General features: G+C 52.0%; 3 protein-coding genes and 2 long non-coding RNA genes across 17 annotated transcripts in view; 2 read left to right on the top strand and 3 right to left on the bottom strand.

The window, feature by feature from the left end:
• Positions 1 to 1,162: 1,162 nt before the first annotated feature.
• On the bottom strand, positions 1,163 to 4,008 carry C19H17orf49 (chromosome 19 C17orf49 homolog). Of its 5 annotated transcripts, none has more exons than XM_002826930.6 (6): positions 3,802 to 4,008; positions 3,524 to 3,618; positions 2,806 to 2,907; positions 1,998 to 2,188; positions 1,669 to 1,773; positions 1,163 to 1,426 (listed from the first exon to the last, which is right to left on the bottom strand). In XM_002826930.6, the coding sequence occupies exons 1-6, from the start codon at positions 3,820 to 3,822 to the stop codon at positions 1,362 to 1,364; spliced, it is 579 nt and encodes a 192-aa protein (XP_002826976.1). In that variant the 5' UTR covers positions 3,823 to 4,008; the 3' UTR covers positions 1,163 to 1,361. The 5 variants fall into 5 exon arrangements, with proteins under 5 accessions (XP_002826976.1, XP_009249482.1, XP_054392065.1 ...); XM_009251207.4 differs by having other exon boundaries at positions 1,163 to 1,422; XM_054536090.2 differs by lacking the exon at positions 1,669 to 1,773.
• On the top strand, positions 1,422 to 2,807 carry LOC103892765 (uncharacterized). The gene is made up of 3 exons (XR_656966.3): positions 1,422 to 1,614; positions 2,352 to 2,436; positions 2,667 to 2,807. It is a non-coding gene; the product is annotated as an uncharacterized LOC103892765 (long non-coding RNA).
• A 138-nt stretch (positions 4,009 to 4,146) lies between the features above and the next one.
• Positions 4,147 to 6,277, bottom strand: RNASEK (ribonuclease K). 2 transcript variants are annotated; one of them, XM_054536092.2, is made up of 3 exons: positions 5,908 to 6,277; positions 4,937 to 5,013; positions 4,147 to 4,531 (listed from the first exon to the last, which is right to left on the bottom strand). In XM_054536092.2, the coding sequence occupies exons 1-3, from the start codon at positions 6,091 to 6,093 to the stop codon at positions 4,390 to 4,392; spliced, it is 405 nt and encodes a 134-aa protein (XP_054392067.1). In that variant the 5' UTR covers positions 6,094 to 6,277; the 3' UTR covers positions 4,147 to 4,389. The 2 variants fall into 2 exon arrangements, with proteins under 2 accessions (XP_054392067.1, XP_003778774.2); XM_003778726.3 differs by having other exon boundaries at positions 5,904 to 6,052.
• LOC112129594 (uncharacterized) overlaps positions 6,263 to 25,037 on the top strand; it is a 137,099-nt gene continuing 118,324 nt past the window's right edge. For 6 of the 8 annotated variants that reach the window (XR_010138060.1, XR_010138061.1, XR_010138059.1 and 3 more), the window contains exons 1-2: positions 6,263 to 6,470; positions 8,777 to 8,870. This is a non-coding gene — a long non-coding RNA (uncharacterized LOC112129594). Of the gene's footprint in view, positions 6,471 to 8,776; positions 8,871 to 15,465; positions 15,603 to 18,501; positions 18,861 to 25,037 lie in introns of all 8 variants that reach the window. The other 2 variants (XR_010138063.1, XR_010138064.1) reach the window with 2 other exon arrangements.
• ALOX12 (arachidonate 12-lipoxygenase, 12S type) lies at positions 7,907 to 23,462 on the bottom strand. The gene is made up of 14 exons (XM_024234633.3): positions 21,821 to 23,462; positions 21,050 to 21,251; positions 19,486 to 19,567; positions 19,251 to 19,373; positions 19,032 to 19,135; positions 18,622 to 18,782; positions 17,608 to 17,751; positions 16,272 to 16,481; positions 13,311 to 13,397; positions 12,626 to 12,795; positions 12,057 to 12,178; positions 8,819 to 8,919; positions 8,540 to 8,710; positions 7,907 to 8,422 (listed from the first exon to the last, which is right to left on the bottom strand). The coding sequence occupies exons 1-14, from the start codon at positions 22,310 to 22,312 to the stop codon at positions 8,243 to 8,245; spliced, it is 2,349 nt and encodes a 782-aa protein (XP_024090401.3). The 5' UTR covers positions 22,313 to 23,462; the 3' UTR covers positions 7,907 to 8,242.

The following is a 25,037-nucleotide window of genomic DNA, read 5'->3' as shown; positions in this document are numbered from 1 at the left end:
GGTGGATGGGCTGATGGAGGTTGCTGTGGGGGCCGGCTCGGGTCCTCAGGGGCCCTGGAGAGTGGGAACAGCACTGGGGGTTGAATACCTGGCCCCCCAGGTCCAGATGGCCCTCTTCCTGGGCTCTGCTGCTCCCCTTCCCCCTGGTCTCCATTTCCTGCCTTTGGCCTCCATCTTGTGGCAGGCCCAGGGCCCAGGGCGACTTCCGGCCCCCCTCTCCCAACCATGTTCCGGCCCCACCACCTCTGGACTGCCAACTCCCAACCCTGCTGGCCTTGGCCCTCTGTCTCTCCTTGCTTTTCTCTTGGGTTCTGACCCAGGGAGAGGAAGGACGGACACAGGAAGCCTTGGGTCCCTGCCCTTGCTGAGACAGAAGGCAGTGTGTTGGCCCCTCCAGTCATTCCCTATTTCTTCTGCCTCTGACCCCACCCGAGGGATCCCCTGAGCTGAGTTCCTACAGAGGGAAGATGGTCCAATCCTACTCCACTGTGAGCTCATCCCCATGGTCCCTTGCCTTCCAGTTGCCTGCTCAGCCCGTCCCTGGTTCCTCCCAAACGTTTTTGGGGGCCATGTTTGCCTTTTAAGGCTTCTCTATCCCCCCGCTCCTGGAGGTGGTGCTGGGGTCTTCCCAGCACTGCTGTGTGCTCTCTTCCTTTCAACCCACCCCGGTCCTGCTCCCGCCCCAGCAGCACACTGTGGTTTGTGCGGCATTGTGGCCACGTCCAAACCACACTGTGGTGTTAGAGCGAGGGTGGGGGAGGCACCGCCGAGGCTTGGCCCTGGGAGACCATCCTGGAGAAGTGACACAAAAAACATCTGGGGCCTTGTGACAAATTTCTTGCCAAGTGGGGAAGGAGAGGGTGGAGCATGTAAGCACCCCTCTAAAATCTCCAGGGCAGTTTCAAGAATACTGACGGCCAGAGACCCTGGGAGTAAGTTCTGCCTCAAGAGAACAAAGTGGAGTCTTTGTTGCCCACACCCAGCTTCCCTGGCTCTAGCAGCACAGAAATATTGGCACAGGGAAGCGAGTCTGCCAATATTGGCTGTGCTGCTCCAGGCAGGGTGGTGAAAACTACCGAGGAGGGGCTGAGCCCCCACGGGCCTAGGACGGAAGAGGGAACAGGCCTTTCCTGCTAATAATGTTAAGCAGACAGCACGAAGCTGAGAGGGAAATCTTTATTGTTTTCTGTATAAAAATGTCCATCAGATGAAGGTCAAAGGGGTTGGGGGCAGGTGCTTATGCGGGAATAGCGAGGTGGCAGCCCCAGCAGCCTTTCAGCCCTCTCTCGTGCAGGCCTTGCTCGGAGTCCCAGGAGATCCACAGGTCCGGCATGAACAGTGAGAGGTCAGAGGTGGAAGGCTCAGCAGGAGAGGAGAGGAGGATCAGCAGAGGTCATGAGAAGGCCAGAATCCAGGGTCAGGCTGTCTGGAACAGGAAGTAAAATGGGCCGAGATGGAGCGAGCCCCCAGTGTGCTTCCAAGGCCACTCCCAACTCCCTGAAACACCCTGCTACGTACTGATCCAATGCCCTGCGCTGTGTATGAGAGCACCTTCTCTTCTGAAACCCCTATACAAGGGAGGGGCCCCTGCGGAGACCGTGCCCTGCCATCCAGGTGAGCCCTTTCTCCCCAACCCTGTCAGCTATGTGGGAGGAGGAGGACTCCTACCCTGGTCGAAGTTGAGTTTCTTAGCTGGAGGAGTTTCTCCTAGCCCTTCAATATCCACCAGGTCACTGTTGGCGTCGGAGTCGTTCAGAGCACTGAGTGTCACATCTGGGAAGGGGGCATAAGCTAGGTTCTAGGTTCCCCTGACAGCCTCTCCCCCAGCCCCAAGCTTCCCAAAGCTTCGTGCCTCCTCTCCCCTCCCCTCTGCCCCTCTCTGGGAACCTCCACAGGGACAGGAAGAGAGATTGACCCTTCTTTGACCCAGACCCAATTCTCTCACTAAACCTCAGATGGGACCTTTAACCCCTAGGAAGCAACTCCACAGCCCTCACCAGCCTTCTGTTTCTTTATGGGGGGACCCCCGGCCTCAGGGACACTGGAGCTGCTGGGAGGAGGGGCAGCTGGAGGAGGTGACAAGACACCAGATGCCACCTTCTTGGGCCCTTTCTTGGGTGACTCAGCTGGAAGGGGGATGCCAGAATCTTCATATACCTTGCGTTTCACAGTGGCCTTTATCTGAGCCCTGAAGAAAAGAGAGAAGAGGTTAGGAAAGGAGTCATCAAAGAGACTTACAGAAGAGGGGACGGGAGGGGAAGGGGTTCTGGGAGTCCCTTCATAAGAATCCAGGTTGGGGCCCCAACCCATTGGTAGGGTTCTCACTTTCCCGAAGTTTTATGCTCACTCAGGGTGGATGGAGTGTGGAGAGTGGAGTCCCTGAACTGAGCAGTGGGAAAGGCCCATCTCCTAATTCTCTTCCGGGAGAGACATCAGGTAAAGTTTGGTGATTTACAGATGGATTGAGATTTACTGATCAACTAGTTCAGGATCACCATATCCCTGGAAACACTGCAGTGGGGTCCTCAAACATTTATATAAATAACCAGGGGACTTCCATCATCAAATACAATAACAGCATCTCAGGCAACCTAAATTCATTCTTGGAAGGATTACCACAGCATTTTAGGAACTTCTGACCAACTGTGACAATTCTATTCTTTCAGTCCTCAAGGGGATTCTAAAAAACTAGTGACAAAGTAGGGAAGCAGCTGAGCTGGAAAGGAGTTCTGAGGACGATGGAACCTTGGGTAAGGAGGAAGAAGGCTGCCCACCCGCCCTTTTCTGGCAGCCACCCTCCCTCACACTGTCCGTTCCTTGATGACACAGCTGATGTGATTAAGATCGTCCCCAAATCGCTTCACAGCAGCCCTCAGCATCTCTATTTCCGTCTCCGTCCACTTCGCACTGTCAGAAGGGGAGAGGGGGGATAGCAAAAATGGGAGGGGGGGTGTGGAGCCAGCCCACAGGCTATGCATCCCACAGCCAACCAGCCGCCTCCTTCCGATTTCTGGGACCCCTTCCACGGATGCATAAAGAGGTCCTCCATAAGGGGAGGGGGAAAGCTCTTGAGGCCCTGCGGGAACCGGGAGGACCCCAATCACAAGAAATCACAACCACCTCCACCTTAGACACCCCTTTCCACCATCAACGTTAAACCGCTGCTGTACACAGCACACTGAAACCAACTCGCCAAGAAGGGCTTTTCAAACAGATCCACCAACACAGCCTGCAGCCGTCTGGGGGAATTCCATGAACTGGGGTGGTTGGGAGTGGCGGTGGTTTGTGGTCGGCCCGTTCGCAGCAGGGAGAACTGTGAAACAGGAGTCTGGGCTATGGGCCTGTCTGTGTTTTTATCTGTCATTCATTCCCTCATCCAACGATCATTTATTAACACCTACTCTGTGCTGTGCCAGGCACAAAGGGAAACTAATGTCTGTCCCTGTGCTAGAGAGGGTCCGTGTCTGTGACCGAGTCCAAGCGCCCGCTCTCAGCGTCCACGTCCCAGTCCGGGCTCACGTACCCCGCAGGGGAAGAGTCGGCCACGGGATGCAGCTGCATCGTCAGCTCCCCGAGCTTCGTGAAGGCGGCGCCGGCCGCCGAGAAGATCTCTCCGACCTGGGGGCGGGGCAGCGTCACGGGGGGCCGGCGCCCGCCCTCCCCGTCCCGCCCGGAGCCCCTAGCCCCACCCCAGGCTCGGCTCCCGCCCGCCCCCCGCCCGGGGCGGAAGAGCCGCGAGCCAAGTGGGGGGCCCGCCCTCCCGTGGCCGCCAGGGAGCGCTGTCCGCGAGGGAGGTCGAACCTTTGTGGACGCTGACGTCATGGCCCCGCGCGCCTCCTCACGGAGACGCCGCCGCCGCCGCTACACGCGAGCCGGGACCACGGAGAGCAGGGAGACGGAGCGGCTCGGGCCCCCGCGCAGGAAGTCCCGCCCTCCCCGCAGCGGATAGGCTCAACCCGGCGGCTCCCCGCCCCATCAGACGCAGTCGCTTAGACCGCTCGGCGCGCCCAGGCGATGGGGAAAGCCTTCGCCTCACTTCCGCGCCACACTTCACTCCACTTCCGCTCAGGGTCGGGAGTCCCCAGGCAGAGGCCGACCTCTAGTCTCAGCCCGGTACTCGACCCCACTCAAGCACAGACACAGGGCTTAAGAGAGCAGATTCTCTTTATTGAGATACGGGACACAGCGAAGGGTGGAGAGATGGAACAGCCCCCCAGCCTCAGCCCTCTCCACGGGGGCCGGATGCCAGAGATAGAAGGGATTCGGTCCCTCGCCCGGGAAACCCAGTCCCGCAGAGGGCGCCGGCAAGGGTGGGACGCGACCTGGGTGACGCGGTGCAGGGAGTCTTTAAATAGAGGAGGGGCTGGAGCGGGGAAACGCGCCGAGGCCCTAGCGCACCATGTATTCCTTGCGCTTATTGAGCCGAACTTGGCAGAAAGAGAAGCCTCCGAGGAGGAGGTAAAGGCCTGCAGCGATGAAACAGTTGTAGCTGACTTGCTCGTAAAGGTTGTATATGTTCTGGGGGCCATTCCTGGGGGTGGGAATGAAGCAAAGGGGTCAAACATTAATAGGAGCCAACATTTTCTGAGCACTATGTGCCCGACACCTGTCTAGGCGCTGTTATGTATATTACTTTATTCAATCTTCTTGATCATCCTATGGGGTGAGATCTGTCATAGCAGCCATTTTGCAGAGGTGGACTGAGAGGCACAGAAAAGTAAAATCCCTAAAGAGGCCACACCTAAAGTGGTGGGTTTGGGATGGCCGCTGAGGTCTGACTCCCTGGCTCCTAACCACATTCTCAAGAAAGCCGCTCTCCTCTCCAAGTCCTCTAACCTAGGGGCCCTAAGCACCCGGCCTCCCAGACGTAATTCTGACCCTAGGCCTCGCTACCTCCCACCTGCTCCCGGCCCGCCTCCCCGACCCGAATACTTACTCAAAATCTTTCTCTGTGAAGGGAACGTCCTCAATCAACACAGCGGAATGGACATTGAAAAATATTCCGAGCATTATCTGGAAAAGGGAAATGGATAGACTGTTGAATTCAGGCACCTGACCTCATGTTCACTTCGTAAACCCCTCCCATTTCCAATGTTGCTACAACACCCGAGCCTGAGATCAACCAAAACGAGGTGGTGGTTACTGGATTCGGACTCAGCCACCTGGAACAGGGCGTGAGGTGGTGACATTGAGACAAGTGGCCGAGGCAAGGGTGGGAATAGTGACCAAGCCATCTCTCCCAGGAACCCAGATTATCGTCCTCCCTGGAGGCGTCATCATCACGGGACAGTGCGGAAGAGGGGAGGGAGAACCGGCACTTCTTCATATCATTTTTTCTTGAAGTGGCGGTGGGTGGATTACTGGGAAAACAAGGCCCAGCTACCCATTTCTGGAACAAGCACTCTCTTTTCCTCCCATGTCTTCCATTCAACTCAAGCATCTCTCAGGAACCCCGCTCTTGTTTCTCCTACCTTGAGGGGTCTCCACATTTACCAGCCCTGGCTCCTCCCACTCCAGGGCCCTTCGCTCCAGTTCCCTTTTTTCTTTTTCTTTGGGGACGGAGTCTCGCTCTGTCACCCAGGCTGGAGTGCAGTGGTGCGATCTCGGCTCACTGCACCCTCCGCCTCCCGGGTTCAAGCGATTCTCCTGTCTCAGCCTCCTGAGTAGCTGGGATTACAGGCGGGCGCCACCACGCCTGGCTAATTTTTGTATTTTTATTAGAGACGGGTTTCACCATGTTGGTCAGGCTGGTCTCGAACAGTTCCCATTTTTCAATTTCAGTCTGTCTCCTTCTCCGGGGCCTGTAGATCCCCTGCCTGCGGCCCGGAGTTTCCTCGCCTCCCAGCCCTCTCAGCCCGGAGCCCCTCAGGCCCTCTCCGATCCTTGCCGGGGAGTCCCCTCACCAACATGATCACTCCCCAGGCGCTGAGGACGATGCCGCAGGCGGCCAGCTTCGGCCCACAGCACAGGAGCGACGCCATGAAGAAGGGAGTCGGGGATCGCCGAGATGCAAGCGGGCTCGGGAAGCGGTGGGAGAAAGCCCAGGATGCCCTCGCAGGGCTGCGGAGGGGGCGTGGCCCCGGCCTCAACCATCCCACCCGGGGGCGGCAGGCGGACAAGGCTGGGCTCCTCTCAGGACTTTCGCGGGAGACGGCGCCGTCTGAAACCGAAACTGCTCCTGGGGAAACCCTTCTTGACTTCTGTAGCTGGGGCTTGAGTATTGGAAGAGCGAGGGCCTCCGGTTTGTTGGTCCCCCTCCCCCCCGCACGCGGGAATGGAAGGAGCTGGTATGTCAAGTGACCAAGTCTGTCACGTCACGTGACGAGGAACTAGCCGTAATGAAGCCTTGGGGGAAAAAGTCTAACTGGCGGAACTCCTGGGAACTGGGGCGATGAGCTCTTAGTATCGGAGGATTGGAACCGTCTGATTTTTACCTGAAATTCCTTAGTCTCTCCTGTGTTGGGGAAATGGTAAGTAAGACAGATTTTCACCAACAGAGAGCGTTTCTATCTCTTCTCTACTCCTCCCTTTTAAAATTGAGATTCTGACAGTATAAAGGAGTTAGGACCCCCTTTTGGGGATCAGGCATGGTTTTGTGGCTTTAAAACGCTTTAAAATTGCTGAAGTTTCTTGGTATTGGAACTGTTTGTCCTAAGTAACATTTTATCATCACACTGGAAGTACTGTAACTCTTGATGCCAAATCCAGGAAAAATGGGCGGTTAGGAGAAGTCCAGGGAAAGCCGACTGAGCAGTTTGTGAAGGTAAGCAGTCCTCTTAAATGTACACAAAAATGTCACTTTGCTTCTCTACTTTAAACTAGGAAAACTGATAGGTCTTTTGAATAAGGTAGGATATAAGATTTAAAAATATAAATAGGTCATCCCCTCCAAAAAAGCTGTTTGTATGCTTAACTGGTGAGTGACAGATCTGTAATAATTATTTAGAAATAGGAATGTCGAGGCGGGTGGATCACCTGAGGTCGGGAGTTAGAGACCAGCCAGGTCAACATGGCGAAACCCTGTCTCTACTAAAAATTACAAAAATTAGCCGGGTGTGGTGGCATGAGCTTGTGATCCCAGCCACTCGGGATGCTGAGGCGGGATAATCGCTTGAACTTGGGAGGCGAAGGTTGCAGTGAGCTGAGATGGCGCCACTGCATTCCAGCCTGGGCGATAGAGACTACTTCTCAAAAAAAAAAAAAAAGAAAAGAAATAGGGATGTTTGAAGAACACAATTTTGCACTGAACAAGTTGTACCCACTCTAGTGAGGACAGTAACCTCAGAATAATTGAGAGGGATCATTTGACCTTGAGACCCCAGGACCTAACAAATAAACATTATCATTGGCTAGAATAACTTTGTAGTTCTTGTCCATTTATTTTGTGCATATTGTTCTTCAAAGGCTTGTGAAAAATAACTTGCAATGTGGGAAACACATAGATCCCAGAGTATTAAAGGGGCTGGAAAAGTAGCCTTGAGACATGAATTATGTGCCTATCATCTGGGACTGTTTGGAGAAAGAAGCCATTTTGGGGCAGTGGTTTTTATTCTGCCCCAGAAACATCATTCTTATTCAGGGACTTTTGGGGCACATGAGTGAATAGGAGAAATATGGATGGAAGGAAATTGCCAAAGAACCGAGTCAGGACTTTGTACATTGGCCACCAGGCATGAAGGTTAGTTCCCGGGAATGGAGAGTTAACTGAGGTAAGCTGATTTTTTTAAGAAATCCCACTGCTCCATGATCTTGGATGTTTTGGAAGTAGGGTCAGGGCCTCAGGCTAGTGCAGGGTTCAAGGGCCAAATCCAGTCTGTAGCCTGGCTGTGCATGTCTCAAACAAAGCACATTTGTTTGTGGATTTTTTTTTGCATTTTAAATGGTTGAATAAACCAAAAGGAGACTATTTTGTGATGTCACATTCATATCTCAGTGTCCATAAAGTTTTATTGGAACATAGTCACACTCATTTCCATGTTGTCTGTGGCTGCCTTCATGCTGCAGCAGGAGAGCTGAGTAGTTGAGACAGTGACTATGTGGCCTGCAAAGCGTAAAAAAGGATCTAGTCTTTGCAGAGAAAGTTTACTGCTCCCCTGGGCTAGTGGGATACTAATGTAGGGGGTTTAACTGGGGGAGGAAATAGAGCCTTAGCAGCAGAGACTTTAGGAAAGCATGAAATTCAAGATAGAAATGTCAGTCCTAAAGCTGATGTGAAATCTTGCAGGTAGAGTCACTCTAGGGCTCAGATGGTGACACTGTTCTCTATGCAGCTGGGCTTCAGATATTCATAGGGCCAGTCAAGTTGCTCATTCCGGGCTGTAATCTCCTGTTCCAGCTTTTCCAAATCTGTTCGGAATTGGTTTAGCACAGCTTTGGGCTTGGGGCCTGAGAAATATTTTTCTTTGTGATGCCCCAGAGGCACCTGAGACAAAACAAAGGATCAGTCAGTTTCTAAAGACAAACGCACCTAGAGCCCAGCCCCTCACTCTGATGTTTCCTTTCCAACTGTCATTTCCCTCTCCCGAGAGTCCCCTCTTACCATGTCTGGCTGGCGGCGACTCAGATGCCATGAGATGGCCATTTGAAGACAGGCCTGCCGGACATCAGGTAGTGACCCCATCACTGTGGCCATCGTCACATCTTCCTTGGTGGTGGGTGGGGGCATCCGCATTGTGCATGGGGCATTAGGGACCCAGGCATACCAGTCCAGCTGGAGGAAGAAACTGTAACCCTAGAACCCTGGTACTTAGGGTTTGAACTCCCATCTCTCCCTCAGGTCACCTTGCCTTCAGGGACCTGGGCTTTCAGCTGTCCCTACCTGGCCCTGGTTGATGGCGGCATGCTGGGCAGTGCACGTGAAGACGCACATGGTGAGGAAATGGCAGAGTTGACTCTGGGAGTGGAAGGAGACAGGGAAACCTGGGCAGGAAAGGAATAGGAGTTAGAAGCTACAGCATAAGAGGAGAGGAACAAAGGCTGTTGTTTTGGGATGCCCATATTTTAGAACTGATGAGTATTTGTTCATTTTATTTAGACATATTTGCATCAGACATGGGTTTAAGTCCTGACTCAGTCACTTACACTTAGTTACCATAGGCCAGCTTAACCTCTTTGAACCTCAGTTTTTTCACCTGTAAAATATGGACAATACCTACATTATAAATGAGATGACGTATCAAAATCACCTGGTCTGTAATAAATGCTCAATAAGTAATAGTTATTGTTATGGAAGGATTGGGGGCTGAAAAGTTCTGATTAACCAAATATCCCTTGCCTCAAAAAGTGGTTAAGAATTGAGGGATGCGGCCAGGCGTGGTGGCTCACGCCTGAAATCCCAGCACTTTGGGAGGCCGAGATGGGCGGATCACGAGGTCAGGAGATCGAGACCATCCTGGCTAACACGGTGAAACCCTGTCTCAACTAAAAATACGAAAAGTTAGCCAGGTGTGGTGGCGGGCACCTGTAGTCCCAGGTACTCGGGAGGCTGAGGCAGGAGAATGGCGTGAACCTGGGAGGCGGAGCTTGCAGTGAGCTGAGATCGCGCCACTGCACTCCAGCCTGGGCGACAGAACGAGACTCTGTCTCAAAAAAAAAAACAAGAATTGAGGGATGCGTGGTCGGTGACTCATGCCTGTAATCCCAGCACTTTGGGAGGCCCAGGCAGGAGGATTGCTGGTAGTCAGGTGACAGAGCAAGAGCCTATCTCTATTTAAAAATTAAAAAATAAGTAAGTAATTTAAGAATGCGTAATCCTATTCCCAGACAGAATTACAAGTGTCTGTGTTATAACGTGGGGAATAAGTCATGGATTTCCAGTGTCACAGCTAAGAGGGGCTCCCACAAAGGTTATCTCAGGCCACTCATTTTACAGTGGATATGGGGGCTCAGAGACCCGATAATCTTTTTTTTTTTTTTTGAGATGGAGTCTTGCTCTGTTGCCCAGGCTGGAGTGCAGTGGCACAATCTCGGCTCACTGTAACCTCCGCCTCTCAGGTTCAAGTGATTCTCCTGCCTCAGCCTCCCAAGTAGCTGGGATTACAGGCTCCCACCACCATGCCCGGCTAATTTTTGTATTTTTAGTAGAGATGGGGTTTCACCGTGTTGGCCAGGCTGGCCTGGAACTCCTGGCTTCAGGTGATCTGCTCACATTGGCCTCCTAAAGTGCTGGGAGACCCGATAATCTTATCAGTTAGGTGGAATAAATATAATTACTCTCATTTTATAGGTAAGAAAATCAAAGCCCATAGAGAATAAACTGTCAGGACTGCATAGTTGGGAAAAGGCAGAGGCTGACCTTGAACTCAGGTTCCTGACGGCTAATCCCATGGCATTTTTAATTTTAGCCTCTAAAATGTCTGTTGGGAAAACTAGACAAAAGTGAGCTATGAGAACTGAAAGAGAACAAGGGAGAGGGCAGTTAGTGGAGGTTAAAGTTAACATGTGTCATGAACTGAATGTCTTTGGCTCCGAAAAATTTTTATATTGAAATCTAATCCCATTGTGATGGTATTTGGAGGTGGAGCCCCACATGATAATTAGGGCATGAGGGTGCAGCCCTCCTGAATGGGTTTAATACCTTTATGAGCAGAGGACAGAGTGCTAGCTTGCTATCTTTCTGCTGTGTGAGGATACAGGGAGAAATCGGCTGTGGGCGGCCTGGAAGAGGGCACTCACCAGAACCCGATCTTGAACTTCCAGCCTCTAGAACTGTGAGGAATGCATTTCTGTTGTTTATAAGCCACCCAGTCTATGGTGTGTGGTTTTGTTTTTGTTTTTGTTTTTTTTTTGAGACGGAGTTTCGCTCTGTTACCCAGGCTAGAGTGCAATGGCGTGATCTCAGCTCACTGCAACCTCCGCCTCCCAAGTTCAAGCGATTCTCCTGCTTCAGCCTCCCGAGTAGCTGGGATTACAGGCGTGTGCCACCACGCCTGGCTAATTTTTGTATTTTTAGTAGAGATGGGGGTTTCACTATGTTGGCCAGGCTGGTCTCGAACTCCTGACCTCGTGATCCACCCACCTCAGCTTCCCAAAGCGCTGGGATTACAGGCGTGAGCCACTGCACCCAGCCAGTGTTTTGTTGTAGTAGCCCAAACTGCTAGGAGCCTAAGGGACTGTACTGAGAAGAACGAGAGAGTTTGGTCCTGGAAGGGTAGGGTAGTGCGGATTCCTCAGGGAGAGGCTTCCTCCAGGGTAAGGATGTTTGCCACATTCCCAGGATTGGCCATAAGGGCTCCCCAGTAAATGTCTGTAGTTGTACCACAGAGGCAGAGGATAGTATTCACCGCCTAGATCTGAAGTGTGAGGGGGAGGGGCCGAAGGATGAGTGACAGCAGTCCAGGCTGGTGCCTGTGTGATTAAACCTAAGAGCTCAGCAAAGGCTTTTTCTTCCTCAGAGGTTCAAATGTGGGGAGTGAGAGTTGACTAAAGGTAGTGGCTAGATTTTGGCCAAGGGGTGGTTAGGGTGGAAGGGTTGGATTAGCCAAAGAAACCTGAGCCCCAAGGATCAGGGTGCTGGGTCTGGGTTTGAGGCAAAGCATGTATAGGATTGAGCTTGCATCAAGAGCTGACCTTGCACTGTAGCAAGCGTGCAGTATTCCTGGACCCTCTGGGCATGCTGGACAGCGGCAGGCAGGAAGAGAGGGAGGGAAAGCCAGGGTGGGTCCTTATGGGCTTTGGAGGGAAAATCTTCCCATTTGCATCCTCAGGAAAACGGAACCATCAGGAGAGATTATGAGCCCAGCAGGGACTGTGCCGACCCCTCCCGGCTGTGGCTGTGGCCTGGGGGGCCCCAGGATATGGCAGTTCAGGGGCATCTGTGACTGGGGTGGTGTGGGACTAGGGGTTGATGGCCAGGGTCTCTGAGGAGGACAGTCCTCGGGTCTCTAGAATTGCCCTGAGTCTGAGGAGGTGGGAATGGGATACACATGCTTTCCCGTGTGGAGGGAGGAAGGCAGGTGTGATGAGAGGCTGGGGTCCTGTCCCTAGAAGGGTGGGGCTGGGAAGGGACCCTGACAGAGTCTCCCAGGAGCTGCTTCTGTCTCTAGAACAGATCTTACCTCGGTCCTGGGCCTGGCACAGCCCCACCTCCGTGATCTCCCGACACCAGGCCTGCAGCTCAGGGTCCCCCTTCACTACATCATCCCTTTGGTAGAAGAGGTGGACAATCCCCTCCACATACCTGCCCAGGGGGAAAAGGCACTTGAGGGCAGAAGGCCCCGGCCTCTGACCTCTATTCCTCTTTCTGTGGCGTCTGTCCACTGCTTCCACAGTATCTGGGAAGACACCTTGCCTTTGGGACATCCTCAGCCCTCTAAACACACTAGCATCTCATGGAAGATGTGGGTCTTTAGTTCTAGGAATTCACACGGTTGCTGTCATACATCCTCAGAAAATCCTGATTTTTCCAGACACCTCCCCCAGTCTCCCCCCACAGCTCCCCTCACCTCCTCTCTCTGCCCCATCCCAGTCTCCTCATTTTCAGAGCCACCCACTGTGTCCTCACTTTTCCTCATCTCTCCCCAGGATTGAGTTCTCTGCTTCTCTTGTCTGGACCTTCTTGCTTTTGCCCCATGCTGGCCTCAGGCCAGAGCCCCCCCCACTCATTTCTCAGCTCCTCCTTACTCACCTGGCAATGATCTCCCAGAGCCGTAAAGCATCACGGGCATAGAGAGCACCTGGGAGTCCCAGCAGGCCCCGGTCAGCCAGGTCGTCAGGAGGACAGAGGGAGCAGTAGGTCAGCTGAGCCGCCACCCGACGGAGCAACTGCACATGGCCCCCTCCACCTGTGCTCACTGCCTGGGACAGGAGATCACAGGTCTTAGAGGGGAAAACAGGAATGGAGAACCATCACATCTTCCATAAAGTGGGGCAGATGTGGGATTTGCAGATATTAAGACATGGGTATACAGCACTTTGGGAGGCTGAGGTGGGTGGATCATGAATGAGGTCAGGAGTTCGAGACCAGTCTGGCCAACACAGTGAAACCCCATCTCTACTAAAAATACAAAAATTAGCTGGGCATGGTGGCGGGCGCCTGTAATCCCAGCTACTCTGGAGGCTGAGGCAGGAGAATCGCTTGAACCCAGGAGGCAGAGGTGGCAGTGAGCCGAGATGGCGCCACTGCACTCCAGCCTGGGCGACAGAGCTAGACTCTGTCTCAAAAAAAAAAAAAAAAAAAAAGACATGGGTATAAAAGGGACAGGTTCATAGGTTAAGAGTGAGAACATTCACACATAGTTGGTCTTGGATCCTGAAAGTGGCAGCTCATGGAGAGATGAATGAGGCAGTCCCATGCCCCGTACCCTCCTCACCTTATCAAAAATTCCTCCATCTGAGATGAGTTGGGTCCGGGCCCGGGTGTTGATTTCCATGGTGTAGCGGATATGGGGGATCAGGAACTGGAGAGGAGGAGATTGGAGGGCGTGACTGGTGGAGGCCATGCTTGGGTCTTTGTAGGGCCTGGCACCCAGCATGGCGCCTTCTCCTCTTGATGCTTTCCTTGACAGGCTCGTCTCCTGCTGCTCTGATCACTCACTCTGGTGCTCTCCAACTTCCCTGCGAGTTGGGCCCTGGAGGCAGACTGACCAGGATCTTTACCTACACTTTACTCCTCATTTTGAGACTCGGCCAAGTTAATAACCTTTTAATCTGCAATCTCTTCATTTGTCAACAGGGGGCAGTAATAGACTCTCATCTCAGGGGCTGCGGTGTTGCTCACCTAAGTGATGTTGGAGAGTGTCCATTACACACAAGAGTCCTGGAATAGCAGCTGTCTGCTTCATTGTTTCCACCTTGAGTATAGGTGTCTTATGAATCAGCCCCTTCTGATTTTCTTTGCTGCCTCCTCTGTCATTCACATTCTCTTAAACTAGCCTCTCTGCTTATGATCAAAGCTGCATCTCCATCTTTTAGTTGTTTCACAGTTGGGGGTTTCTTTAGGGGATGGGTGGGGAGAGTACTTTCTGTCAGAACTAGAAAAGCTATATTCAGCTACCTGTTTAAGCAAATCTTTCTCCACTGTTGGGCCCCTCCTCTCCTGCTTTTCCTTAGCTATTAAAAAAAGGCCACCTGGTCCTTACATGTGTTTCTTTTTATCTTAGACTGTTTGTCTTCCTTTCCACATAGTTAATATGCAGGTTTCAAGCAGTTTTGGTGTTTGTCTGAATTGTTGATGCTGGACACTGGCAATGACCCCAGTGACACCTTTTGGTGTTAAGATATCAAAGCAGCTCACATTAACCTGAAGCTTTTCAGAAGATTCATGAAAGATGCCGAATGTCACGGAAAGGCCAAAGTCCACATGAGGAGAAAGGATGCCTAAGGATAAACAGTCCCGCATAATAATAATTGCAAGAACTAGCCGGGTGTGGCGGCGTATGCCTGCAATCCAGGTTACTTGGGAGGCTGAGGCAGGAGGATCGCTTGAGCCCAGGAATTTGAGACTAGCTTGGGCCACATAGCGAAACCCTGTCTCTACAAAAAATAAAAAAAAAATTAGCCAGGCATGGTGGTGCACACCTGTAGTCCCAGCTACTCTGAAGGCTGAGGTTAGAGGATCGCTTCAGCCCAGGAGTTTGAAGCTGCAGTGTTATGATTACGCCACTGCACTCCAGCCTGGGTGACAGAGTGAGAACTTGTCTCTGAAAAAAAAAATTTTTGCAAGAACTAATGTTTTTTGTAGCATTTAGCTGGTGTCACACCATTAAGTCATTTTAACCTTTAACAACCTCACGATGGAACATGTGAGGACATCTGGAAATTATTGAGGCCGGGGTTCAGGACTAAGACCCCAGCAATCCAAGCCAGAGTCTGCATAGGCCGCTGTTAAGACATCTGCAGGCTTGACCCTCGTGTGCATCTGCCAGCAAGTCAGCTGTCTGCTGGGGGATGGCATTACTGTGGTGAGTGGAGACATGGAGAGGACTGAACTAGGAAAAGGAATTGTAAGTGTGAATAGAGGCTTCACTTGTTCGTGTGGAGCAGAGGATGGGGAAACAGGAGACAGCATGAGATGAATGAAATCCAAGATTCCATTCATCAGACTGGTCTCCATCTTGTCTATGTTACCGAAGGGGAAAATTCTAGAGGCGGCACAGCTATACTGGCCAGGCTTGGGGGGTCTGGGTGGAGGCCCCCAGCTGAAACACAATTTGGTTGTTTTTACCCAGGACTTACTTGCATATCTTGCCAATACATCAAACCAAACCAAACACCTAAAACCAAACACCTCATTTTTGCCGACTCTGATTTCTTCTAACTTTATTGTTTCTGACAATTAGGCTGGTTTGTAAGCTTGTATCATTTTTGTGCTCCCTCTGCCAAGTTCCCTGTATATAAAATATCATCAAGATTTTAAGAACATTTTCTTAAGCAAACACAGGTCTTATTTTGCCTTCTCCCAGCAATATATATGGAACTCACTGTTTTATAAAATTACAGTATTTCTTTCTTTTTTTTTTAATTTAGAGACCAGGACTTGCTGTGTTGCCCAGGCTGGTCTTGAACTCCTGGTCTTAAGCAATCATACTGCTTTGGCCACCCAAAGCACTGGGATTACAGGCGTGAACCACCACACCCAGCTTTTAAAACCACAGTATTTCTAGGTCAGTATAACACACCTGCCCCAGGGACTTATAGGTGTGGCTGAAGCTTGGACTTCTGGCTTTTCTCTCTTTTGCACCCAGGCATGCTGCAGCTACCATTTCCTCCCTTCACTACGTTTTAGATTCTTTCCTTTTCATTCCTGTCATTACCATGCTAACGTACATCTCTATCCACCTTACTGTTGGGCAGGTATGAGCGGCTTGCTGGCTGCTCTTCCTTGCCTTTTGGTCTGTTTCTACTTAGCTGACTCCTCAGTTGGGGAGAAACATTCTTCATCAATACTAGACTGTTATAGGCTGTCCCTTGTGATTTCAAACTCTAGTACCAGATACTGTTCTCTGGTTGGTTCTTATGGGGATCACTTGTTTTTCTGGCTAAATACTAAATCTAAGGTAGGAATACGGCTTTTGTTTTACTAACAGTGTTCAAGCCCTACTGTGAGCGCACTGCTAGACTGTCAGATCTCTGAGAATTTTGGAGGGTTCCTGTATAATGTTAAGTGACTAAACTTAATAAACTTAATTAAAATCAACATCTCAAGATATTGAGACAGTCTCTTCACTCACAAATTGCTACAAAGAGTTTTTGCTGCTGCAATATCTTTGGATATTGGGCTGTTCCTCTCTCTGGGGTCTGAGGGATATGTGATTTAATAGATTAATAAGTACCTTGAAGATGGGGTGCAGTCCTGGGAGGCACCGCATGGTGGCGACAGCGATGACCTCAGCCACCAGGTGAGTGTTGAGCAAGTGATACTGGATCTCGTGCAGTTGGAAATCTGAATTTCGGACCCAGGACTTTGCCAGGAGCCAGACAAGTGGGGGGTCTGAAGGCAGGAACAGTGTTGGGGTTGGAGAGCTGGGGTTGGGAGGCTGAATCTGGGAGAAAGAGAAATTATTGAACTCCCATTCCGTATATGACATTATAGTCAGCATTCTTGGGGAAACAGAGATGACTAAGTAAGATTATTGCCTTCTAGGAGGTTATAGTCTAGCAGGAGGACTGTGAACCCTCCCAGCCTGCCGCTCGATAGCTGGAGTGCCCTGATGTCAGGTAGAAGGCAGGAGGGACTGGAAGAAGGGGGTCCAGAAGGAGGCCCTAACAGTGATGTGGGAGAAACCTGCTGCTTTGGGGTCGGCGCTCAGATGGTGGTGGAATGTGAAGGAGAAGTAGGAGGTGTAAGATTATTGACAGTTCTCGTCACCTGACTGTTAAGAATAGTGAGAGAAGGCCAGGTGCGGTGGCTCACACCTGTAATCCCAGCACTTTGGGAGGCCGAGGCAGGCAAATTACTTGAGCCCAGAAGTTCAAGACCAGCCTGGGCAATATGGCGAAACCCCATCTCTACAAAAAATACAAAAATTAGCCAGGTCCACGTGGTGCTGCATGCCTGTGGTCCCAGCTACTGGAGGGACTGAGGTGGGAGAATCGCTTGAACCCAGGAGGCGCAGGTTGCAGTGAGCCAAGATCGCACAACTGTACTCCAGCCTGAGTGACAGAGTGAGATTCTGTCTCAAAAAAAAAAAAAAAGAAATTGCGAGAAAAGATATTCAAGAGATAGTGAGGGTTCAGAGTCAGAGGCCACTGAGAGATGAGATAGTGATTCAGAAAGTGTAGTCCTGAACTGGCAGTGTCAGTATCACTTTGGAACTTATAAAAACGCAAACTCTCAGTTCCCACCCCAGACATACTGAATCAGAAAGTCTGGTCATGGGATCCAGAAATCTGCATTTCAACAGGCACTTCAGGTGACTCTGATGCACACTGAAGTGTGAGGACCACTGGATACAGGGTGAGAACTCCAAGAGGCCATTTTGATTCTTGAAAAAGTAATTCTAGTTGGATGAGGCAGGGGAGACGAGGGTACAGGCAAATAGTGACATGAAGACAAGTCTCACTGAGTGAGGATGGGGTTTGGGAGCCAAGAGCCGAGGGCTGGGTCCCTGGGAGCAGAGGTTGAGGTGAACAGAGTGCAGCGTTGTGGGAGAGGCCCGGGGCCCTTACCTGGATGACCATGGGCAGCAGCTTCCCATTGGGCTCCATCTTCAGCATGACGAGGGGGGCAGCCAGGTACTGCTTCTCTCCTCGGATCACGTTGGCTGGAATTCCATCCAGAAGGATGAAGTCAACTTCAAACAGGGAACCATTCTGGGGACAGGAGGGACGTATCCATTTTTAGAGTTCAAAGTCTACCCCCAGGGGGCCAGGGCAAAGGGCAAGAGATTTAGTCTAGCTTCTTGCCATTCTCCTGCATCAGTACCGGGGTCCTGTTGGGAGAACTAGAGCCCCTGGTCCAGTTCCTCTCATCTTAAAGTGAAGAAACAGTCTGGTGAGGGCAGATGTCTTGTGCGTGGATGTGGTGGCAGATCTGGGTTTGGAACCAGGCCTGCTCAATCCAGTTGGCGTCACAGGCATTGTAAACTGACCACCTGTCAAATGGCCAGGCCCCTTTCTGATCATTCCCGAATGGTCTGCACTCTGGTTTTGGCTCCTATCAGCTCAGCAAATGCTCTTTCATTCCCTATTCAAATCTCACCTCCTCTGCCAAATATTCCAGAGAGCTCCCCCTAGCTACCCCTGCCACCGCATACAGCACACACATGCACACGCACACATTTTGCCTAGGCTTGTCCTCAGTACAGTCCATCGCTTCCAAACCCCGCTCTCTTTTTCTAGAAAGCCTCCCCGATCCTCCCCACCTGATAGCACTTCCTCACTTTTTTCCCTGCCCGTGAACACTGGAGTCTGGAACACTACGGCCAGTCAATGTCACTGTTCCTGCTAACATCTCCAGCCCCTCTCTGTGTGCTGGGGATCCATTCTATTTTCCCCTTCCTGCTGGGAGCTCCTCAGAGTTTCTTCCCGTACATATTTTATTTCTGTATTTTTCCAGCACAGGACTGCACCAAGGGGCAACGCAGTACTGCAGCCTTCCTCTGACTCAGTTTGGATTCTCTCTGTCCGTTCTCATCACACTACTAAGGAGAGAACAGTGCCAGGCAGGGGAAGGAGAGGTACCTGAAGTTCTTTCTCCAGTTGAGCCTGAAGCTCTTCCATCCCCGAGGGCAGCACTAGCCTGGAGGGCAGAGAGGTCGAGCGTCTCAACAGCATGGGGTTGGCACCATTGAGGAACTGGTAGCCGAACAGCTCATCATCCTGCCAGCACTGGCGAACCTTCTCTTTGGTGGGCGGTGAAAGGAGGATATATGTACCACAGCCTGCATATCCCTTCTCCAAAGTCTACCCCAGGGGTTCAGGTATATGACCCACCCTGAACCCAGCTTCTGCATTTTCATTCTCAAGGCCTCTCTGAGTTGACCGGATATGATAAGGTCTCTTCTTGCAAAGAGTTACGGGGGACTGTAGAGTGTGATGAGTCATCCAGAGGGGCCATTAAGGGATTATGGAGACTTGGGGGAACCACTGACCAGCCAGGGCACTCTTCTGGCCCCAGAAGATCTGATCAAAGTCTTCTAGGCAGTTCCAGGAGCTCAGGAGGGTGTAAACACGTTTGAGGGCCATCTCCAGAGCCCTAGGACAGGTATTGAGGCTTAACTCATCAGCTGATCCCTCAGTCCCTCACCATCTACCATCATTCTTGGCCCTCCCAGCCCTTATTTCACTCCGACGTCTAGCCTTTTTCTCACCCTGCCTTCAGTGTCCATTCAAAGTCCAGCCTCTTCTCCTCATGGAATCTCATATTTGGAGGTAGATCATCCTTACGGTCTGCAGCGATGGTCAGGGGTAACCCTTCCTTCCAGGTGGCCCAGCTAGGAGTTGGGGACAAAGCTTCAGGAAGGATGTCATGGTCAGTGATGGGGGCAGGGGCAGGGAAGGGGTGGGACAGTGGTGGTGGGGTTAGTTTAAGGGGTGGGTGGTCACCAGTAGATCTGCTGTCTGTCTTTCAGTTCCTTCTCTCGATGCTTCTGGAACACGTCCAAAGCATTGTCTCCTGGCAGGCAGGCTGGGGAGACATCAGGACAATTGGCCTCACGGCTCTGTCTGGTCCTATGCCCGCCTCTTGTCCTCATCTCCCTGTGGTTAGCCATATTCCATGTTTTCAGCCATGTACTGTTGCTTTTATCTCTGGCTTTGCCTCATTTGATTATTCCCCTGACACGTTTATCCCATCTTTGCCAACTTTGCACTCCTGCTTTCTCTTATTTCAGCTCTCATCCTTTGCCTGTAGATAAAAACCTCCTGTTTGCCACCATTTCTTGCTCCTTCATTCATCTTCCCCTGCCTGGCCTTACTTCATCAATATCTATGGTTGGAAAAAAATCACCTTAATTAAGGTGATGAAATCTTAGTCACCTATCCACCTACACCTACTGTCTACTACAGATTGCTTTGATTAATTTCACGTCTTAAACCTCACCTGCCGCGCCTTCACCTGTCCTCAAAAGATTCTACATTTGCTTTTTTTTTTTTTAAACCTCATCTTTCTGGATTTACCATCATAATCTGTATCTATTGACTTATTCTTGGTCTTTTCTGCATTTACACTCACCTGTCTCAAAGTCATAGATTTGATGTTCCATCCTTACTGCCCTCACTCATCTCTGGATTCATCTCTCTTTTACTCGTTACCCATGGTTAAAAATTCACTATTTGGGCTGGGCGTGGTGGCTCAAGCCTGTAATCCCAGCACTTTGGGAGGCTGAGGCGAGCTGATCACGAGGTCAGGAGATCGAGACCATCCTGGCTAATACGGTGAAACTCCGTCTCTACTAAAAAAAATATAAAAAATTAGCCGGGCGTGGTGGCGGGCACCTGTAGTCCCAGCTACTCGGGAGGCTGAGGCAGGAGAATGGCGTGAACCCAGGAGGTGGAGGTTGCAGTGAGCCGAGATCGCGCCACTGCACTCCAGCCTGGGCGACAGAGAAGACTCTGTCTCAAAAAAAAAAAAAAAAAAAAAAAAAAATTCACTATTTGCCATCCTCATTCCTCCCCGTCTCCTGCGGGCCAGTGTGCTTCTTCTCTTTCACAGGTGTCTTCCGTGTTATTCCAGCCAAACCAGCTCTCCAGCATCCTATGTTTGCTTCCCTTAGCTGTCTGCTCTCACGGGTCACCCACCCCCTCCTGTTCCGTGTGGTCCCCTCACCTGACTTCTGAGTCACCTTTACATCTTCCTACTTTCACTTTGCTTCTGTTTTCCTGGATCGCTACAACTCCCACTTTCTGTCTTTGCCTTCTTGGAAGATGGGATCTCCAGATCACTTACTCCCTGCCTCAGCCTCACACGCAGCCTCTCTTAGCCTGTGTAAAACTTTGGGAATTCATAACTCCTTCCCGTTTTCTGTCCAGCACCCTGGGATCCGTACATTTCACCTGCACTGGGCCCATACATCCTCTAAGTCTGCTCCGACCGTCCTTAACTCTGTCCTCCTAGCCCTGCAGCAGTTCCCGGGACCTTGTGCCTCCTTCCGCGACGCCGCCTGCTCACCGGTGCCCTCGGGCAGGCTCAGGATGTCCTCGCCCTGCACCCAGCGGTAGCACGGGAAGGCCACCTCCGCGCAGGCTCCAGGGCCCTGCACCGTGATGCGGTCGCAGAACCACGCGTCGTCCACCAGCCAGTGGTGTTTGCGCAGCCTCACGAACTGCAGGAGCCCCAAGTCCTCTGCAACGTCATGATCAAACTCCTCCTCCTGTACAGGCCGGACCCAGGCCAGACTTAGTAGGAGGGACCCGACTGAGGCCGTTTCAAGGACAGAGCCGCGCTCCTGTGCAACCTCCGTTTCTCAGGGCCTCCAAAGACGGCATCGCCTCGTTCCCGCCCCCGCACAACCTGCTGTTTGGGTCTCAGACGCCCGGAGTCAGGTGGAGGACGAGGGCCCGAAGCGCCTGGAACTGATGCTGGAGCAGCATCGCCCACGTGGGTCCCATTAACTGAGCTCTCCCCGCGCTGGTGCTTGGAGGAGCTTCAAGTCTGACCTCTGGCCTCATACTTACATTGGCTCTGGGTCACTGGGAGAAGGAGCTGGGGGCTGCCGGGACCAGGGGCGGGGAAGGGAGATGGGGTTGAGCCCAGCCCGGGATCCCAGCTCCGGACCGTGTCCCTGATCTTGCCCACCTCATCCCAACTTCGTGGAAGTCCCAGTCCGCGAGGTCGCGCTGTCACCTCGCACCCAGACTCCCGCCCTCCCGCCCTCCCGCCGCGAGCCCAGCTCGGCCCGGGGTCCCCGCTGCCCCCGCTCCCCTCGCTCCCCGCGCTGACCTCGCCCCGCGCCGGCCGCAGCTGCAGCTCCAGCTCCGCCTCCCCGCGCGCCCCGACCAGCCAAAGCTGCACGCGATTGTACGACCCGGAGAAGAGCCAGGCCCCGGTGGCCACGCGGATGCGGTAGCGGCCCATGGCGCCCCCCAGCAGCTTAGGCGAGGGGAGCCGGGTCCTGCGCGATTCCCGGGACCGCCCAGGGCTGCCGGCGCCTTGGGGCCAGTTCCAACCTTTAAAGGACCGGTCTGCGGCCCCGCCCTCCTCGCAAGTTTTAGGCGCTCCCAAGTCCCCGCCCCAGACTAGCCCAAACCTGCGAGCAGAGCGGTAGAGCCGGCTGCGGGGACTGGCTGTGCCTCCTGGTCGGAGCGTAGCTGCAGGATGATAAAGGGGCCCGAGCCAGGGTGAGGCCAACGGGGTGGGTGCGGCGGGGCCTTCCTGGACCTCCCAGGAAGGCGGGATCGAGGTGGGCCTGAGCCCCCGGGTTGGAGCGAACATGGATGAGGACACTTCCCGAGGTCTCCAGGTCTTCTGGGGAGCCAGGAGGAAGTAGGGGATGAGTCCATCTTCCAAACGGAGGGGAAGGTCTCCGCTTTTCTGGGCTGGGACCCAGGGAAGGCAGTGGGCCGGCTTCTGGAAGGTTGGCCTGGGGGGCTTTGCTGGGGTCTGGGGATGTCCGGCAGCTAGACCCGGCGCGGCCCATGTGTCCTCCAGTACCTGAGCTCTACCGCCCTTGAACGCTGTGCTTCCGTCAACGACCAGGGGTTCCCCAGGCTACCTAGAACCTGGAAATGTAGCAGCTCAACACCTGCTCCCCACCCCGTTTCAAATATCTGGGCGCTGGTGTCCCAAAGTGCACCAAATATCATGGGTCAGACCTTTGAGAGAGGCCTGAGGCAGGGCAGTGAAAAACTCATTTTGTCCAGCCTCCATAGCGGGTACAGACAATGTTAGGGACCCAGGAACACCAGTCGGGGTGTTAGGGTGCGGGATGGAATTGCTTAGGGACCTGGCCTACATGGGCAGTTCCCACGAACTTTGTCCTTTCCAGGTGAGTGCAGCCCCTTCTGCTCCAGTAGGTTCCAGGTTAATTTTTTATCCCCAAGCTGTTTCCTGCTCCTTCGTGGGTCTCCGGTCTCCTGGAAATCCAGGAACAGCAATTAGCCCACTGCTATTTAGGGCCTTTGTAAACATTGAAGGATGATTCGGAGCTCAGGCTTTCTCTCCCGTCCAGGAATCAGTCAGATGAAGCCTGCTGCACGGGTCCCTGTCTAGATCTTGATCCAAGTGATTATATGCATTTGGCTCTCCGTGGATGTATCTGGTGGCCTGGGCTAGGCCAGTGTAAGGTAAATCTGCTTTCTTGAGCCAGTCCTCAAAAATGACTTGGTGGCCTAGTTGTTGCTAGAGGTAAGTGAGTGGGAGTTTCAGCCCCGCCTTCCAGCCTCCAGATCAGACTCTATCTCAAAAAAAAAAAAAAAAAAAAAAAAAGTGTCTGTCCCATACTGGATTCAATTCCCTTATCTTCTAGGTCCCCTCTGGCCTACATCCTCTGTGCTCAGGACTACCGGTCGGCCATTTGCTGGTCCCCAGTTCTTCTAGTTCTCTGGGATCACCCTATTCTGTAATATCCAAATAAAATGGCTCAAATTCCCATCCTGCCTAATAGTAGGATCTGGCTTTTCCACACACATTTTCGTGGGTTACTTTTGCGTAGATGCGTAGAAAAGAGTTTGTCTCATACCTACTTCCAAAAGCGCTGTTCCTCTGCTGTTTTGTGACTCCTTTTCTGCCCACTCTAGTGTACTCTACGGCCACGTGCAGAGAGGGAATGAATAATTGAAAAAACAGATTCAAGCTACTGAGCATGCTAAATGAGTGAATATGGCTAAACAGTGAGAACAGTGCTTGGCGCGTAGTCCCTCTATGTACTAGCTGCTGTGATTTTATTATTTCCAAGTGAATGTTAGCGTTGCTCCTCTACCGTTCCTCTCCACATGCTATTTCTCCATGTCCCTCTCTAGGCCTAGCCTCTCACTAGAGCTCTTATCACTCTAGACCCTTCCCCCTCCTGCTTTTGTTTCCCTTTTAAGCACGTGCGCTACATTGGGAGAATATAATTAGAAGCAAAATTTTCTCCCAACCCAGAAAAAACCTCTCCATGAAAGTAGTGAAGAAAGAAAACAGTTTTATTATTGAATAAGCATTAAACCAGAATGTGATGCACACCACAGGCAGTTTGCTAAGAGACTGCAAAGACAGAAGGAAGTCTCACTTTTATCTAGCCAAGCAGATACCGCCCATTACATACGTATTCTCAAGATAAACTATAAGTAATCCTTAAGAGGACTCAATATCACCATTTGTCACATATAGTGCAGTCTAGAGGCACCTGGCAATTGTGATGACCATCTATGTTAGTTAATTGGCTTAATCAGAAGAAAAACTTCTCTCTTTTTTTGAGATAGAGTCTCGCTCTGTTGCCCAGGCTGGAGTGCAGTGGCGTGATCTCGGCTCACTGCAACCTCCACCTCCCAGGTTCAAGCGATTCTCTTGCCTCAGCTTCCTGAGTAGCTGGGATTACAGGTGTGCACCACCAAGCCTGGCTAGTTTTTGTATTTTTAGTAGACATAAGGTTTTGCCATGTTGGCCAGGCTGGTCTTAAACTCCTGACCTCAGGTGATCCACCCACCTCGGCTTCCCCAAGTGCTGAGATTACAGGCGTGAGCCACCATGCCTAGCCAGCTTTTCAGATTTTTATGACAGCAGATAGTTTTGCAGCTCAAGCAAAGTGTCCATCTAAGTTAGTCCTACCCTCCCACAGAAACTGGGAAATGAAGGCTCCATGTTTCTTGGTGTTTATATTTCAAGGAGATGGCTCCTGGGTCTTTGTGAAAGACATTCCTGGGTAGTAAAGCTGGCAAGAGGCTGTGTGGCTTCTAAAAATATTTATACACGTTTTGGAGACACAGAAAATAACTTACAAGTTTTCTGGCTGGGTGTGGTGGCTCACGCCTGTAATCCCAGCACTTTGGGAGGCTGAGGTGGGTGGATCACCTGAGGTCAGGAGTTTGAGACCAGTCTGGCCAACATGGGGAAACCCCATCTCTACTAAAAATACAAAACATTAGCCAGGCGTGGTAGAGGATGCCTGTAATCCCACCTGCTCGGGAGGCTGAGGCAGGAGAATTGCTTGAACCCGAGAGGCGGAGGTTGCGGTGAG

The sequence above is a fragment of the Pongo abelii genome, chromosome 19 (genome assembly GCF_028885655.2).
Source record: "Pongo abelii isolate AG06213 chromosome 19, NHGRI_mPonAbe1-v2.0_pri, whole genome shotgun sequence".
Classification (NCBI taxonomy): domain Eukaryota; kingdom Metazoa; phylum Chordata; class Mammalia; order Primates; family Hominidae; genus Pongo; species Pongo abelii.
Note: the sequence above shows the minus strand (reverse complement) of the source record. Positions and strands in the feature narration are given on the sequence as shown.

Excerpts from the sequence above, each read along its gene's own strand:
- C19H17orf49 (XM_002826930.6), bottom strand. The coding sequence starts at position 3,822 with ATGACGTCAGCGTCCACAAAG. Across the intron at positions 3,619-3,801 it reads TGACGTCAGCGTCCACAAAG|GTCGGAGAGATCTTCTCGGC; the intron begins GTTCGACCTCCC and ends CCCCGCCCCCAG. Across the intron at positions 2,189-2,805 it reads GTCATCAAGGAACGGACAGT|GGCTCAGATAAAGGCCACTG; the intron begins GTGAGGGAGGGT and ends TCTTTTCTTCAG.
- ALOX12 (XM_024234633.3), bottom strand. The coding sequence starts at position 22,312 with ATGTTCGCTCCAACCCGGGGGCTCAGGCCCACCTCGATCCCGCCTTCC. Across the intron at positions 21,252-21,820 it reads TGCGGCCGGCGCGGGGCGAG|GAGGAGGAGTTTGATCATGA; the intron begins GTCAGCGCGGGG and ends CGGCCTGTACAG. Across the intron at positions 12,796-13,310 it reads ATGGAGGAATTTTTGATAAG|GCAGTGAGCACAGGTGGAGG; the intron begins GTGAGGAGGGTA and ends CTCCTGTCCCAG.
- RNASEK (XM_054536092.2), bottom strand. The coding sequence starts at position 6,093 with ATGGTTGAGGCCGGGGCCACGCCCCCTCCGCAGCCCTGCGAGGGCATC. Across the intron at positions 5,014-5,907 it reads AGCGCCTGGGGAGTGATCAT|ATAATGCTCGGAATATTTTT; the intron begins GTTGGTGAGGGG and ends TCCCTTTTCCAG. Across the intron at positions 4,532-4,936 it reads TTCACAGAGAAAGATTTTGA|GAATGGCCCCCAGAACATAT; the intron begins GTAAGTATTCGG and ends TCCCACCCCCAG.